Source organism: Diuraphis noxia, unplaced genomic scaffold (genome assembly GCF_037042655.1).
Source record: "Diuraphis noxia isolate RWA-SAM2 unplaced genomic scaffold, SU_Dnox_SAM2 contig0003, whole genome shotgun sequence".
In the NCBI taxonomy this organism is placed as follows: domain Eukaryota; kingdom Metazoa; phylum Arthropoda; class Insecta; order Hemiptera; family Aphididae; genus Diuraphis; species Diuraphis noxia.
In genome coordinates, this window is record NW_028301713.1 from 39,824,700 (window position 1) to 39,841,431 (window position 16,732).

General features: G+C 26.7%; 1 protein-coding gene across 3 annotated transcripts in view; it reads left to right on the forward strand.

Annotated features, from left to right (window-relative positions):
• The window catches only part of LOC107169718 (neuropeptide CCHamide-1 receptor-like), a 143,617-nt gene that overhangs the window by 116,148 nt on the left and 10,737 nt on the right, over window positions 1-16,732 (forward strand). The window contains exons 4-5 of one of the 3 annotated variants that reach the window (XM_089224502.1): window positions 2,600-3,106; window positions 11,864-12,326. In XM_089224502.1, the coding sequence (XP_089080628.1) occupies window positions 2,600-3,106 (507 nt within the window). In that variant the 3' untranslated portion in view covers window positions 11,864-12,326. Of the gene's footprint in view, window positions 1-2,599; window positions 3,107-11,863; window positions 12,327-16,732 lie in introns of those variants that run through there. The other 2 variants (XM_089224504.1, XM_089224503.1) reach the window with 2 other exon arrangements.

Consider the following 16,732-nt stretch of genomic DNA (forward strand, 5'->3'; position numbering starts at 1 on the left):
TATATATATATATATATATATATATATATACATATAATATATATATTGTATTGCGTTTACCGTATAATATTACGTCGTAAAATGCCGAAGTCGATACACGTGTGTGCTATTGTGTATACGATTTTATTAAATAGTTCACGCATTTCAAACGTCGGATCCCAATAACATGCAGTATAACGTCCCGCTGAGGAACGTTCGCGGGCAACGACACGACGCAAGCAATAAAATTTATATTATCTCCATCAAATATTAGAACAATAGACGCCACGGGGTCCATTTGAAATCGATTGCCCTTCAGGAGGGGGGGGTACCTATATATACTGTTGACCGTACATATTACGCGAAATTGGTGAACGGTTAGCACGTGTATATGCGATCCAGAGACAATTGCGCGACTTAATATAATATTTGAGACACGTCGTGTGTGTGTGTCGGATGTATATTATAGTGTCTTCGACATATTGCAGCAAATATACTGTAGCCAAACCATAATACTTTGCGCAGGGCTGGATTTAGGGTCAACGGCACCGCATGAAACAAACAAATGAGGGGTATGACCATGTCAAGCCAACCCTATAGCCGTACGTAATTGAAAAACAGCAAACTATATTTTTGTCTGTTTTCATATTTTACATTTTATAATATCAATTATTATTATTTATTTGAACAATTCTATTGTTTCCGAAAATTTGAATACTTGCAATATTCTAGGTGCCTGTATAATTATAATAAAACAGATACCAGCATTCGTTATTCTTAGAAATGTTTACTTTCTATACGTATTTGTAACCGGGATTTTGTGTTCCATAAAATGATATTTATCTCCGATGCCATAAAATAATATTATACAATGCCTGTGTGTGTAAATAAATCTGCTTTTAATATTTTATCGGAATTTTCGGATTCCCTGACAAATTTTTCATCGTTTTTTCAATCTCACTAAATCCCATAGGTATTTATTTCACATCTCGTTACAATTCAATTACGCTGAATGACGATCAACAATTGAAAAGAATGGTCTAATCTTTTCACAAATTGGTAGTTGTCTCTTAATACGTATTTTCCGTGAGTAAAGCTGTCTAATATAACTTATATAAAATACGAAAACACGAACATACTTTCTCAACAATTTGGCTAGTAATATTCTTCTAGGAAAATAAAATTATATTTTTTGATTGAATTTTTTTGTTATGCATTTACAATGTTAAATTTGCCTCCTTATTTTAACATTTAAAAATTAAATGTTATTCTTTTATAATATAATTAATTGCATTTGCACAACATGATCTTGTAATGTAAAAATTCTTTGGTAACGTAAAATAATATTTATTTTTTTCTATATAAATTAAAATAGTATACACAATCACATAATGGATGTATACAACCTATCCCGTTGTTATTTATTTGCATTGGGATTTTTTAAATAAATAATTGGTGAAAATCGTAAGCCTAAAAGATAATTGTTTTATTGATATATTTTTTTAAACTATATAACAAAAATGTATTGATTTCACGAAATAATTACTCAAAAGTGTTCACGTTTATTTTAAATTGTTCGATTGTTCTTGGTATAGGCTAAAAGAAATTAATGGACAAAATATGAAATATAAATAAACAAAACTAATAAAACCTTATAATTCACAGATCACAACCAATACATTAATTATTATCGTATCACTATTCACTAATTATGCACACAATACTGTAGACACAAATCATGTACTTATTAAACGCTGTTTAAAAACTCAATTTTTATACAAAATTTTACCATCGAATCAATTCAATGTTTCTGACAAGCTCTGTGCACTTCGTTGCCCGTTAAAAATACCAATTCTATATAATTCAAAATTTTTGTTTAATTCCTCATTTAATACCCGGCTTAATAATGAATTTACATAAATAAACAATAGTTTTCGAAAGTTGATTAATATCTTTATTTAATTTTATAAATTTACTAGTTATTCATAATAAATGAAAAAAAAAACACGTGCAAAAAAATATAATGGATAATAATATGTAAAATAAGAGGAATAAAAGAATTTGTTATTATGATGATAACTTTCCCCTCCACTATAATATTTTCTTCTTCACGGATGTTGTATATTCAGACAATAATTTATTATATTTATTCTCTGACAGATTGGTTTATCAAAACTTCAAAGTAGAATAAAAAAGCACTTGCTGTTGACTGTTGTTGGTTTCGTAAATTGAATGGTGATAATGTAATAATATGATACGTGTAAAAACAATTGGAATAAGAGTGACATTTAATATACGGATGGAGATTACTGCTGCACAATATTAGATTATTACTTTTTTGAATTAATGTAAGTACACATGAGAATTACTTAAATCGCACGATGTCAACGCGAATCAAATTAGTGGTTTAGTATTGCGCTCGATGTAAACAAAACTAAAAAAAATTATAGTGCAATGAATAATTATTGAAGGGTTGGTCTGTAGATATATTGAACGACATTCAACCGTTTGCGTCACTCGGAATCGGTTTTACGGTTAGGTTTTAAAAAAATAATAATCATTTTTTTTTTTTTTTTACTGCACACGCTACAATGTTTGTTTCAATTCATTCACGTTTCAGGGGCAGATGCGGCAAGTCCGGGCCCGGAAGAAAGTGGCCAAGACTGTGCTGGCTTTCGTGCTGGTGTTCGCCGTGTGCTTCTTGCCCTATCACGTGTTTATGTTATGGTTCTACCTGAACCCCAAGTCCCAGGACGATTACAACATATTCTGGCATGTGTTGCGCATCGCCGGCTTCTGTCTGTGCTACAGCAACTCGTGCATTAATCCCATCGCCCTCTACCTGGTCAGTGGCACGTTCCGCAAGCACTTCGACCGGCAGCTGTTCTGGTGGATCGTCAAGCCCCAGGGCGGCACGGTCACCGAGTCCAAGAACGGATACATGCGCCGGAAGAATGGTACCCGGGAGAAAGACCGGATCACCATCAACGATTCGACTACCATAGGCAACGTGCAGATGAGCACGTTCGCAAAACGAGCCGGTGACACTAACCACACCACTACCACGGCCACCACGACTACGGTACTCATATGTACAGGACTCAACGACGCCAACACCATCATATAGGTACGGTGTTGATAGGCCGTAGAGTTACAGTATACCTTACTGTAAATACTATAGGAATGATAGGTTGCGTGTTTTACTAACGTTCTGTGTGCACTGTCCAGTAATTTTAACGGGAATTTATTTTGGTAAAACGAGGTACCTGTCTTTGTTATAGTAATAGTAATAATATTACATTATTACCCTTAAAAATACATGTTGATGAGACATTAGTACCTATCGATAAGCTGGAATAGGTCATCATTATAAAGTGGTTCGCATTGCGCCAATCACGACTCACATGGCTGTTCCATTTAGGCTAAAGAAATATAAATGTAATATTCAATTTTTTTCAAATTAATTTTTGGTATTACGAAGATAATTCATATTATCTGTTTTTTTTTTTTTTTTTTTTATTATTTACATATTTAATTTAAATATACTCGATCTACTGACAAAAAACCAATAAGAAAATTATCTATTTATAGGTACTCTTATAAATCAAAACTTAAAGATGATACAAATATGATTCGATTAATTGTATTTTTATGTACCAACTTCATCACCATTTATATATTTACTTAAACGTCATAAACCTTATTAGTTATTTATGATAATAAAAGTCGTATAATCCGCTACGAGCTCACATGGGAAAAAAAACGAACAAACATAAAAGATAAAATACGGTGCTTTAACGCATTCATTCTAAGTTTACTGGGAAATCAGCATTGGTGTACTTAACTTTGTAATCTAATTCGACTAAGATGGAAAATCTGTCTATAGGTAAATAATACTTGGTCTATTTTCGAACGTGCAGGTTCAACCTACAAATATCTAAACTTAGGTACTTAAGATCTTAAAATTTTGAAATGTCCTTGTAAAAATCAGTCAAATAGTTTTCGAGTATACGGGGTGATACATTTAACGTAAAACAGTTTTTATTTCAGAAAATACTAAGAAAATTAAAAATATTTGTTTACATGACTTTAAGTTGTTACGAGATAACATTTTTTGAAAGAAAATTATACTTATATATATATTTGTATTTTTATCATTTTAAAGTTTTATTATTTTGAGCAACAATATATATTTTTAATTTAAAATTCCTAAGCAGAATATTATAGGTATGGTGTATTTCGATCTTTATAAATTAATTTTGACAAGTAGATATATATTTTTATTTTTATTATATACCTATTATATATTAATAATATATAATATAATATTATAATTTAATTTTAATTTTAATAACTATATATATATATGTTATTTAATAATATTTAAAATATAAATGAGAGGAGTTATGAGCAAATATTTTGTGGTTTATCAATGTACCATTTCACTCCGCTTCTCAATGTTTATTTTTAATAACTTAAAATTAGGTACATTAAAAAACGTTAATAATTATTTAAATTTATTATGAATGTTTTGCGTTAAAATGGATCAACTGGTATAATCTACAAACATAGGTACATTAATTTATGTATATTGTATATGCATATATATGTATTATAAAAGTATTTCTTATTTCTACAGCTAATGGCAACCTATTACCTAATATATTAAAAACAAAAATTATTCGATTTCGGTAAGCCAAAAAAATTATGTATTAGCTACTCTATATATCAATTTAGAGTAGAAAAGAAGCTTAAAATACCTACGGAGTCTCAAAGAATCTATTGATATAACTTTTATTAAAATAGGTCCAGTAGTTCCAGACATTATCCGTTAATCAAAATGAATTAAATTAATATATGTAGGTATAGATTGATTAAATATGAACATCTGTATTCATTATTATGATACTGCGATAAATCGAGCTATGATCGATCGTATCTAAATAATTGAAATATTGTTTAAAATATGTGTAACTTAAAACCCAATTTTACCATCGATTTTCTATTAGATTTATAATATTTTTATTACAACAAATATATTATTTGGTAGATCTTATAAATTCTTTTAATTATTTTTTTTTTATATCCTATTCAATGCATATAATTACTTTATTTTATAATACTAAATTTAAGAAATACTGTAGTCAAATGAATGGGATATTACCGTCCAAATTTATGATAATCTTACACCGTGAAACTCATCAAAATGCAAATGACCCCGACGAAAATTGTATCCGCGTGCTTTATAATACATACAATATACATTATAAATATATCATTAGGTCTGCATAGGTATTATCTTAACCTGAGAACTTTTGGTATCTGTAAATTTACTTAGGTCGTCATATTAAACACTTTATAACGCTTTTACCTAACACTCAACTATTAACATCATGTTTGGAATAAACGAAAATCAGTCGATTTGTGATAATATAATAATAATGTAGATATTGCGAGTTTAAAGATTTAAATGCGGATTATGTTTGGCTTTCAGAATCTGATTCAATAGTGTGTACCTATTTATTCTGAATTTCATGCATTCAATTAATCATCCGTGAAATTTTTTAACCTTTTTCATATCTTTATATTGTACACTGTCACGCTGATAATAGATGACCATTATGAAATTAATTTTTAAAGTGTTTTTATTATAGATCAAGCTTTTTTTATTATTATTATTATTATTTAGCAGCTAATAATTGATAAAGTTTTTAAATAATCTAATATCAAATGTGGATACAACATCACCAACGTATACGATAATAACTTTTTTTATCCTCTTCCTGTGTTTATATTTCGCTGATGTTAATGTTTTATGTACCAAAATTAAGTATTTAATTTTATAATTATTAACAGTAACAAAAACATTAACAAATTTAATAAGTAAGCTAACCGTAGGGTAAAAATAATGTACATTCGCAGTATAGTGCGTACAATTTATCCAACCAACCGGTATAGATTTAGATTAAATGCTATAATTTTTCTGTCAAAAATAATAATACGTATTCAACATACATTAATATACGTGTACTCTTCTCACCATTTCGTGTCATTTAGCTGTGAGTTCAGTTACCTATAAACAAAGAAAAAAATACATCCGTAATATGATAATAATCTATTGGCGATCGAAATTCTGTCAAAAACCGGAATGATGATATTGATAAAAATGTAAAATATCTGAATTGAACTGTTGTAGTTAACGACGCAGAAGATAATATTCGTATTTCGTTCAAACGTAGAGACAGTGCTCACAGCTAACGCTATAAATTCGTTTTCATTCTGATAGCTATTGTACGAGTATTATACGCATTTATTATATAATGAGCTTTTTTCAATTTGCTACAACAGTATTTCTGTCCATTCCTGAAGATCCGTATTATTATAAATTATAATAAGTATATTTTTTCGCAGATCATTTTAACCACCCAGACGGCTAATAACTGCAGTATCAGTATATAGTATATATAAATTTATATTATTGCGTATTTGTTTAGTATTTAAATTTACATAATTTAGAGGTTACGGTTTTTGTAGAAATTGTTTAATTCATTTTATTTTCTCGTTACCATTTAAATTACAAATTATTTTTCTACGTATGCAGATGCTTATATTTCACCGATATTAATTTTCAATAATAATTTTGAGTTTTTTTTTTAGCAATTTATAATAAGAGAACTATATTATTTTGAAATACTTTAAAAAAATCACGAAGTAAAATAAATATGATAGGTATAACACTTATAACTTTATACTTTAACAAAATAGAAATACTTTATACTTAATCTGAAATACACAACGTATTCCTAAATGGGACTTAAATCAAAATTATATCAACGATATTAATTAATATCGCATTAGTTTTATTTCTTATATGCGACTAATGTTAAATAGCTAGTTATACAGGTTATAATAGTTACAGTCTATACCCCGTAATTACATCATAATTACGAGATTTTGGCGAATAAGCACATTTCAATATTAAGTAATTGTTTTTTTATGATTTTATGTTGTTACAAAATGGAAAATGTCATGAGACATCACGATAATTTAACAAAATGAACCTACGTCATTAATGTTAGCATTTTACAGCATTTCAATTCCGAGAATGCTGATACAAATATCTATAAAATATACAAAAAGAATCACAGAACATGATCATCCCGTTTTTTTTTTTTTTTTTAATAACAAATTTAACACAAACTACTTGTTTGAATTTAAATTGAAATACACAAATAATTTATAAAAATTCATCTGCATAGTAATTTAAAGTAAAAAAGGTTGGTTCTCGTAAGAATAGCAAGAAATTTTAACTTTAGGAGACTCTTTATTCTTTAGAACGTCATGTTGGGTAAATTATCAAACCACTGATTTTTAAACCAAGTTTTAGTATGTTTTATGGGCGATATGAAAGTGATGAGATTTTAAATAACTTCTATCAATGTGCCATTTTCAAATTCAAAATAAAAAAATGAAAATGTTTTTTTTTTATATTTATCTACATATTCATATTTATGTAAATTATACATTTTTATCTGTGCGATGGAATAAGTACTCTGAACCCACGCGAAATGTTTAAGATTAAAAAGTGCCTACATAAAATTTCAATCTTTCATAATAATATATCTAATAGTCCTTAATAAACTTAAAATTCCAAAACTCAATGTTTCAATAAATTCACAGTTAAATAAAATAAAATTGGGATAACCATACTGTGAAGCACCCTTTTTATTCACACCAATGCCATTTATCTAGCTGCATGCGTCGTATATGATAATGTGGTATATTAATATATTATGTATACCTACTTAATGGTTGAAGAATGGACTTTTATAATGCTCTAATATTGTTTATTTTACTGTTATTGTTATGTAGACTATTAATATAAATTTATCTTTATTATATTGACGTTATGTAATGATAAAATATTATAATATTTTGGGGATTGCAAACGGTCGATGTTTTTTGTAAAACGTTAATTATCATTAAGTTGCATTCATCATCTATCTCGTACCTAATTCTATATTTTTTTTCGGTGGAAATATATACTACTTTTATATTTTTTATAAATAATAACGATCGTTCTGTTGTACAGCAAATACAGAGACAAGATTTTAATTTGTCGTGAATGTTATTTTGAAATGAGTTTTCAACAATTTCATATATTAAATGTTTTAATTTAAAATTTCAAGATTTTAAAACCTAATTTAGGATATGTTAAACATTTGGACATTATAAAGTAAGTTTTAAATTTTATCTCAAGTAATCTTTATGACAAATAGAGATATTTTCAGAAATGTTATCACTTGAGGAGCCTGTTCGTGACCTATTTTTTGATAAAAAATGTTTTTTACAGGAAGGACTCTTATACCTAGTAGAGTGATTCAATCTTTTTACTCGGCGTACTGGACTTGTATCTTCAAAATTATATTTCTGAACCATATAATACAATTTTTGATTCGACCAATAATTTCACAAGCTATTGTTATTTTTATTATGTCTGTTTTAAGCATGCAACAAATGCAATATCCAAGTCCAACGTACCTATAGAAAATTATCCTCTTTCTAATGAAAAAAATTAATCAAATCAAAGCGTAAGAGTTTTTAATGTAGAACATGTTTTGAGCGAAAAATCACGCTTTTCATTTTTGATCAATGGTTACCGTTAACCCGTGGTCACATGTAGTACGTGCGTAAATAGCGCGGTATACAAGCGTCGAGCAGGCCTCTATTAGTTCGATGATCAGTATGATTGAAGAAACATTGGTATGTTTTTATACAAAATAATGACCGTTTGCCACCCTCGACGCATATAAATTAAATCAAATGATGAACAAATATTGCTTTATAGCTCTATATAACTCCTTATTCTAATTAGTTATTACTTTATTACCTGCGATAGCGTTTCGTCTGTGCTCAATAAATATTGTATTTTTTTCTTTACTGTGTTAACCAACAATTATTTTAAACTCATTAGTGAACAGTGGTCAAATGAAAGTCATGATATCTGCAATAAAATATTCTATTTTAATATTCATATTCCGCTTCGTTGCCTTAGCTTACAAAAAAAAAGGTCCAGTAATTTCCTACTGCACTAACTTGATTCCATACTTACACAAAAAAAGTATCGATTCTGTATATTAACAATTAAAATAAAATGTACCATCATAATATTGTAATGTTTGTTGCTCAAATTTTACAATGTAAGTATGTACACGATTTTATATTTAACATAGTTTTTCTTACCGTTTTTCTGAAAAAAATTGATACCTATGCCAATATGCTAAGCAATTTTTTTTTTATCATAATATCTGTATTGAATCATTTTAATGGTGACAGACAAAATGTAAAATCCAACGTATGCATTTCCACGAAAGAAAAAATAATGATAACGAGTGCCTTGAATTATTTACAGTCATGTGTTGACAAATCATTTCTATGTGATTCTCTTTAACTGACACTCATTGTAACCCAAATTTCCCAACGGGCCTTATAATATATTTGTTATATAATATATTATATGTATAATAAGACATGTATGGAAACATTTTACACATTTCAAGATGAAAAAATATTAAAATTCTATCACTGGAAATGGATATTATTGACAATCGTGTTTCATTTTTATTCCATTTTTTTTTTTTTTTGTGGTCACAGACAAGAACATAAATTTGAACTTTGAATCATGAGATATTAAGTCCAACCGTTGACCAAGGTCAACTCGTTTATAGGTATTCATTTCCATGTTGAACGAAGAGCAATATTATCTATTATTTTTTTTTTTTTTTTTGTCTATAAGCACTCGTACCTATGCTTTATATACCATGTGTCAGCGGAAACAGGGTACACTTTACCACTCATTACCCTGTACATATTTTTCAATTCTGTTTTTGGGACATTAAATTAGACTATTGGTTCTTTAATTTCGATGACTTACAATTTTTTTTACTCACGTGTTTTACGCATGCGCAACACAACTTTACTTTTTTAAATGGCAACCACTATTTTGAATATCATTTTCGGATTAATGGATTTTTTTTAAGTAATTTTGATTTAACAACTACTACTCTCAATCCAATATTGACCGAATGAGCGTTTTAAATAATGGAGGGACTTTCGAACAATTTATCGAGTAACTTTTGTTAGTGATTTTTGTAAATTGAATTGTGAATAAAAAATGTGTAGTAGAGTTTAAAATAATAAAATTAAAATTAAAAAATGAATGTTAACAAAATAATTGTTTTAAAAGTTTTTTTTTTTAAATTTTAAATCGCTCTCATTCGGTCAATATTGGATTGTGAGTAGTAGTTGTTAGATCAAAATTACTTTAAAAAAATCCAAAACATAAGGCCCCACTTTATAATTTGTGCAATATTATACGTAATATACGTGAGGCTAAGCTTAATAAAAATGTACTAAAATTTCCCCAATTTCAGAATAAATCTAATTTATTGCTAATCCTATAATAGTATATAGAATTATTGGTTATAATCATCGTGAATTATGGATTCCGATATTCTAATTTATTATGCAAAGGGTTACTTACCTAAATGCGTACAAAAACATGATATTAAAAATAATAACACTATATATAAAAATAAAAAATAAAAAACAAAGAGAACTGACGAATAAAATAAAATAAAATACCTATAAATTCATAAAAATAAACAATTTTTAAAACCATGTATTTTATAACAATATCTCCTCACTGTTTATGACATAACAACATTAGGTACAAGATAAAACTTTAAATGAAATTGAATTTCCTGAAATTTTTTAAGATTCATGATTAATCTTATGATCGTATGATATCATTCAAAAAATTTTTCATCTAAATACATAATACTATGTTCATTTATAAAAAACCATGCTTAAAATTAAATCATAATAATATGCTCTAAATGTATGAAACATTAAAAAATATTTGACTATTTATTCACTTCGTTATTCCAATATTTTATATATTATCTACTTATGTAAACTTGTGGTAATATTATATTTTTTTTTTTTAAAAACCCCGAAAAAATTTACCAATGCTCGAAGGTCCTTGTTCTATTATTATACTTTAAATCACCGTCTTAAAATGTGAAATTATAATTCTAAGTTAAACGTGTTTTTGTTTTATTTATTGCAAGTATCATATCATTAATTTTATTATAATTTGGTCATGTATGATTTCTTACGATTTTGTCTTTTTTTATTAAATACCATATAAGTATTATAAGTAGTTTAGATTATCTGATTAAACTTACTGTGAACCTTGTAATAATATTAATAAATTAAAGTTAAAAATCATCTTAATATTTTAGAATAAGCTTGTTAATCATCATAGTAGGTATTAGTAATTATTAGTGGATAATATAAATATAATTATTTTATATGTACATATTATATTATAATAATATATTGTAATGATAATTGTATTTATTTGTTTATACACCTACATAATATTTTATATATATACATATATATCATCAATATGTATTTTCAATTTCAGAAAATTTTCAGAAAAAATATTATGTAAAAGTAATAAGCTAAATCATTAATTACGTCTCAACTCTAAAATATATATTACACATCCTAACAATTAATAATTATTTTATTGTTGAATTGACCTGCTCATTATCACCTAGATAAACAAAAATAAACATAATATTGTTTTGGCATAAATTCCCATTTTTGAAATTTCAAAATGGGTAACTGTTATGATAAACATTATTCTGAAATCTCTTATGTACTTAATAAATGTGAACAACAATCTTATACTACTGCATGGCAATCTTAAGTGTATATCATAATTGTTCATAAATAATAATGAGCTTATTGAGATAAGTACTTAATTCAGTACTAATTTAAATATAAAATAAATATAAAAAAAATTATTAAGTGTTTCAGGATCAATTACAGTTGGGCATTAAAAATTGAGAACATGCAATTTAAAATGAAATGTAAGAGAAAATAAAAAACACTTCAAAATTTAATCAAAAAATTAAGTGGAAACTTATATAAGTTGTATCTTTAAAATGACGGAAATCGATAGTGCACTGATATTAGTCGACCTTTAAAAATTGTTATTGGTAACACATGCTTATATGATAATACATTATACTATTTTCATGATGTTATTTGTAAACATCATGGATATATTTATATATACCGTACACGTATCTTCTAAATACCTAAGTATCTAATAATAATCTTATTATTATGTATTTATGTATTTTGTCTACCGTATAATTTGTTCTAAGGATTATTATTAAGTATTCCAAGGCCAACTGTTATGACAGATGTATTGTGTAAAAATGATATAAAATAGTTTATCTTTCTTTGTTTTCTTTCAAATTTTTTCTGTAAATCAGTTTCCTTAGTATTACTAGTTACATCATTTTACATAGTATTATATTATAAAAAAAAAAAATAATAATAATAAAATAAAGGTATTTCAAAAAAAAATATAAGCTTATTTATTATTTATTACGTCATTAAACATGCTCACTCCTAATTTTTCTTTAATAATACAGATATTCAAAATCTTATGTTTGGAATATTCAAATAATATTTAAGTATATTATACTTAATGAACGTTAGGGCGATTTAAACTTTTAGCAAATATTTTTGAAAAACTTTTTAAATCAATTATATTTGGCATCAATATTTCAACTACTGAAAAAGTAATCGTTAAAATATTATTAGAGAGCCCACATTTAAAAAGAGAAAAGTTTGTATCACTACCTATTAATTTTTTAATTGAATATATTATGGTCTTAAAGTATGTTAAAAAATCCAAAAATCAGAATTTGAATTATTTAATTATTTAAGGAAAAATTGTTTTTATTGAAATTGGCGAATCACAAATATTATAATATTAGCTTTATAGTAAGTTACTGTAAATATAGAACCGTAGATAAACATTTTGATATAAAATTTAATTTATCATTTATCTACATCTATGTGTTTTCTGTCAACAGATGAGATAGGTAATAAACAAACAATCATTTATCACTTGACAGATTATTGTAAACAATTATTTCCGATATAATTTTAAGCATTTAAATACATCAATAATATTGTCAATATTTATTTGATGAATGTCATTCAAACGTTTTAGTACTCATAATTAATAACATAATTTGAACGTATAATTGTAATTTCTATGTTTGATCCTGCAAAGCAGTTGTAATACAAATCTTTATCGTATACGTTCTAACAACTAACATACTTAATATTAAATATATGACTATATATCCCTCACGTGTGCTGTGTGATGCATTAGGTATTTAGGTATGATATTTAGTGATGTTACGAATCCTGATTTTTTTTTTTTGGATGAATCATATCCAGACCAAACATTTTTACAATTAGGCGAATTCGATCAGAACCTAACATAAAAATAATTGTATTATAACCCAAACTGATTTTTAACTATTAAACTATTAAAAATATTTATAGAACTATTAAAATTAACATTATTAAATCGAACCAAATTAAAAAAAAAATATTATGTATTTTTGTATTGTTTTTCATCAGATGCATTACCAATTTTTATTTTGTTGCACTTTTAATTTTCAAACATAACTATTCAAAATTAGGTTAATTTAAAAATTTAAAACTTTATAACATTTTTATAAAATTAAAAATGTAATTGTTATAAAAATGATAATTGGATTTAAGCATTGTCAGAATATGTATTATATTGTAAATTGTATGGTCTGTTTTATAATCATAGAGAATGTTAGCGTGTACCACAGCTGCACCATCTCAGTTTCAATATTGACGTACGCGTGGTAAATACAAATAAATTTAATTTAAAGTGATTTAACTGAGTTTAGGGTAATGTTTATGGAAAGTTATTGTAATTATATGTGTCATTTAATAAATTATAACATTATATTCTTGTATTTTTGTAATTAACTTCAACTACACGAGCTTTGATACTTAAAATTGTTTAATCATCACACATTGAGCACGCAACACTGCAAATCACTACAAACCACTGCAAATATATAATGGTGAGAATTAATGGCTTGAATATGCGATCCATTTCAATACCTGAAAATAATTTCTGCACACGTTGAGATAAAACACGAACCTTCGTCCTCAGGACTATAATGATTTCTAATAACATTGTGAGTGACATTGACTGTTTGACTGTCGTAAGGGAAAAGTGTGAACAGTGTGATTTATTGTTTCAATTGTTAAGAACATGCAAAAAAAAAATATAATGATACAAGTTTTTTTTTTTTAAATATATATTTAAGTAATTTACAATCTATACAACTATGTACAATGGGCAAATTTGATAATTAATATAATATGAAATAGCAGAATTTAGCATTTAGGGGCAGGCAGGCTCTCAGCAGCATCACCAGACCGATAACATTTTGGATGTCGTGGGCTTTTTTTTTTTTGTTTTTTTTTTTATTTTGTTTTTTATTTTAGCAGGTCTCTAGGCCACTGCATTTTTAGTCTTCTGCGTACATTGCCAGGAAGTGGGGTGGAAGAAAATTGCTTTATTAATGGATTACTGTGAGAGTTTAAGTTGAAGTGAAATTTAGAGTAATGTGCTTTTGCTAATTGATTAAGTGTAGGAATTTTTAGGTCTTTGTGAAGATTTTTGTTTGTGAAATACCAAGGAGAAGACGTTATTAATCGTAGGCAGATAGATTGAAAAGCTTGAAGAGTGTTGGTGTTAGAGGGCTTTGCAGAGCCCCATAACTGGATACCATATGTCCAAGCTGGTCGAATCATTGATTTGTATACCGTAAGTTTATTGGAAAGGGAAAGTTTGGATTTTAAGAGTGGTATAAGGATATGAAGTCTAGAGTTAACAGTTTTGCGTTTAGCTTTAATGTGTGGGCTCCAGGTTAAGCGTTTGTCGAGAGTTAGTCCGAGGTATTTGACTTCGTTTGCCTTAGGAATTGGTATATTGTTTAATGTGACAGGTGGAGAATCGAGATTGCGTAGTGAAAAAGTTATTTGAACAGATTTAGTTTCGTTTATTTTGATTTTCCATCTGTTTGCCCACAAGCTGATCATATTTAAATGGTCTTGGATCATGATACAAGTTAAAAATAAAATATAAACTAGGGCAACTGCATACTTCAATCTACTCAATTAAATAATAAAATTAAAACAAGCAAAACAATTTGCAAAGCATATTTACATTTACGTATTTCCGATATAACTACATTATGGAGGATATTAAGTAACTTATATAAGTAAAACATTTTTTGTATTTTTTTGGTGTTTTGGAAATTATAATATAAATGTTCATTATACTTGTGTTATTTATTTAATAGTGTACGATTTACGTTTCAAATTAAATATAAAATAATTATTTTGAAACCATAATTATTACATCAGATACTTACTTATCTTAACCTAGTAATAGACGTCCACGGTACTAATAATTATAAGTTGATTATACTTTATAAATCTCATTGACATATATAACACATCTAAGCTAACACGGATTAACAATCTCATACTCAATGGTATTTCATTATTGGAATATAAAAACGTAAACAAGTTATTCGTTTGAAAATTTTTTATGACAATATTGTTGCCCTGTTAAGTCTTGTCAGAGTAACAAATATTTCAATGGTTAATTTCAACGGAAAAATAGTAGATTTGAAAATGGTTTATCTTTCTAGTTTTTAAGAACCATTACGATTTACGAATAATCATTTTTTAATAGAAGCATATTGTGCGAGGTATTATAAATTAAGTATAACATACTTTCGCATTTTTAAATGTATCCAACGTTCGTTTAACAAATTATAGAAACATAAGACATTTAATTAAATCCATATCTATTTAAGAATTATAATTATTGTTATCATCAATATATACTATGAAACATACTAGAACTCCAGTAATTTTATCATACAGACGTTTTGGTAGGTTTCCATTAGGATTATAATAAAGCCATTTAATATTTACTGTTTGTTATTGCCATTTCATTTAATTTGATAAATAATAATAATTTATTAGCATCAGCTTAGATAGATACATTGCATTTTCACAAAACAAAGTATATTTCATTGCTAAATGCGTCAACCGGATACTCGAATTATTCATACCTAATCGAATCGATTTAAAATGTATTATTATACCATATATGTTATTTTATTGTATATTGGTTACATAATATTGTCAGAAGTAAAAACCTAACCAAACCTATCTTATATATATTATAATTCATTAAAATTTCGAAGCTATATATTACAATACTGTTACTAACTTTAAGTAGATTTACGGACTTTTATTAAATCTTTTAAATTATTTTGTAATTATTTGGCATATATTACAGGTGGTTAAGCTAACCTTCAAAAACATGGTAAGCTACATATTGTATAGAAACAATTAAATCTATCAAAAAACAATCTTCTTTTATAGGATAAATATAGATATAGTATTTGAGATTGGTGGCATAAAATTATTATACATATTGAATTTATATTTTGGAAATGATACAAAACAGTTTTATCCAAAAATATCTAATAAAATCTATTGAAACAGAAAACAACTAATGATATTATATATTTCCACAACAACCAAACGACTTATTGTAAATCTCAGTGATAAAAAATCTCTAGAAAACAAGAAGTCGATAAAATTACATAGTAATATTATGTCTGAAACTGTAGGTAGTGAATTAGTGATCAGCTAAGACATTTTTTGTTTTTTTTTTTAGATTCAGAGTGAAGCAATTAATGAATTGATTTTACAATGATGACTCGCAGTGTCGTGGTGG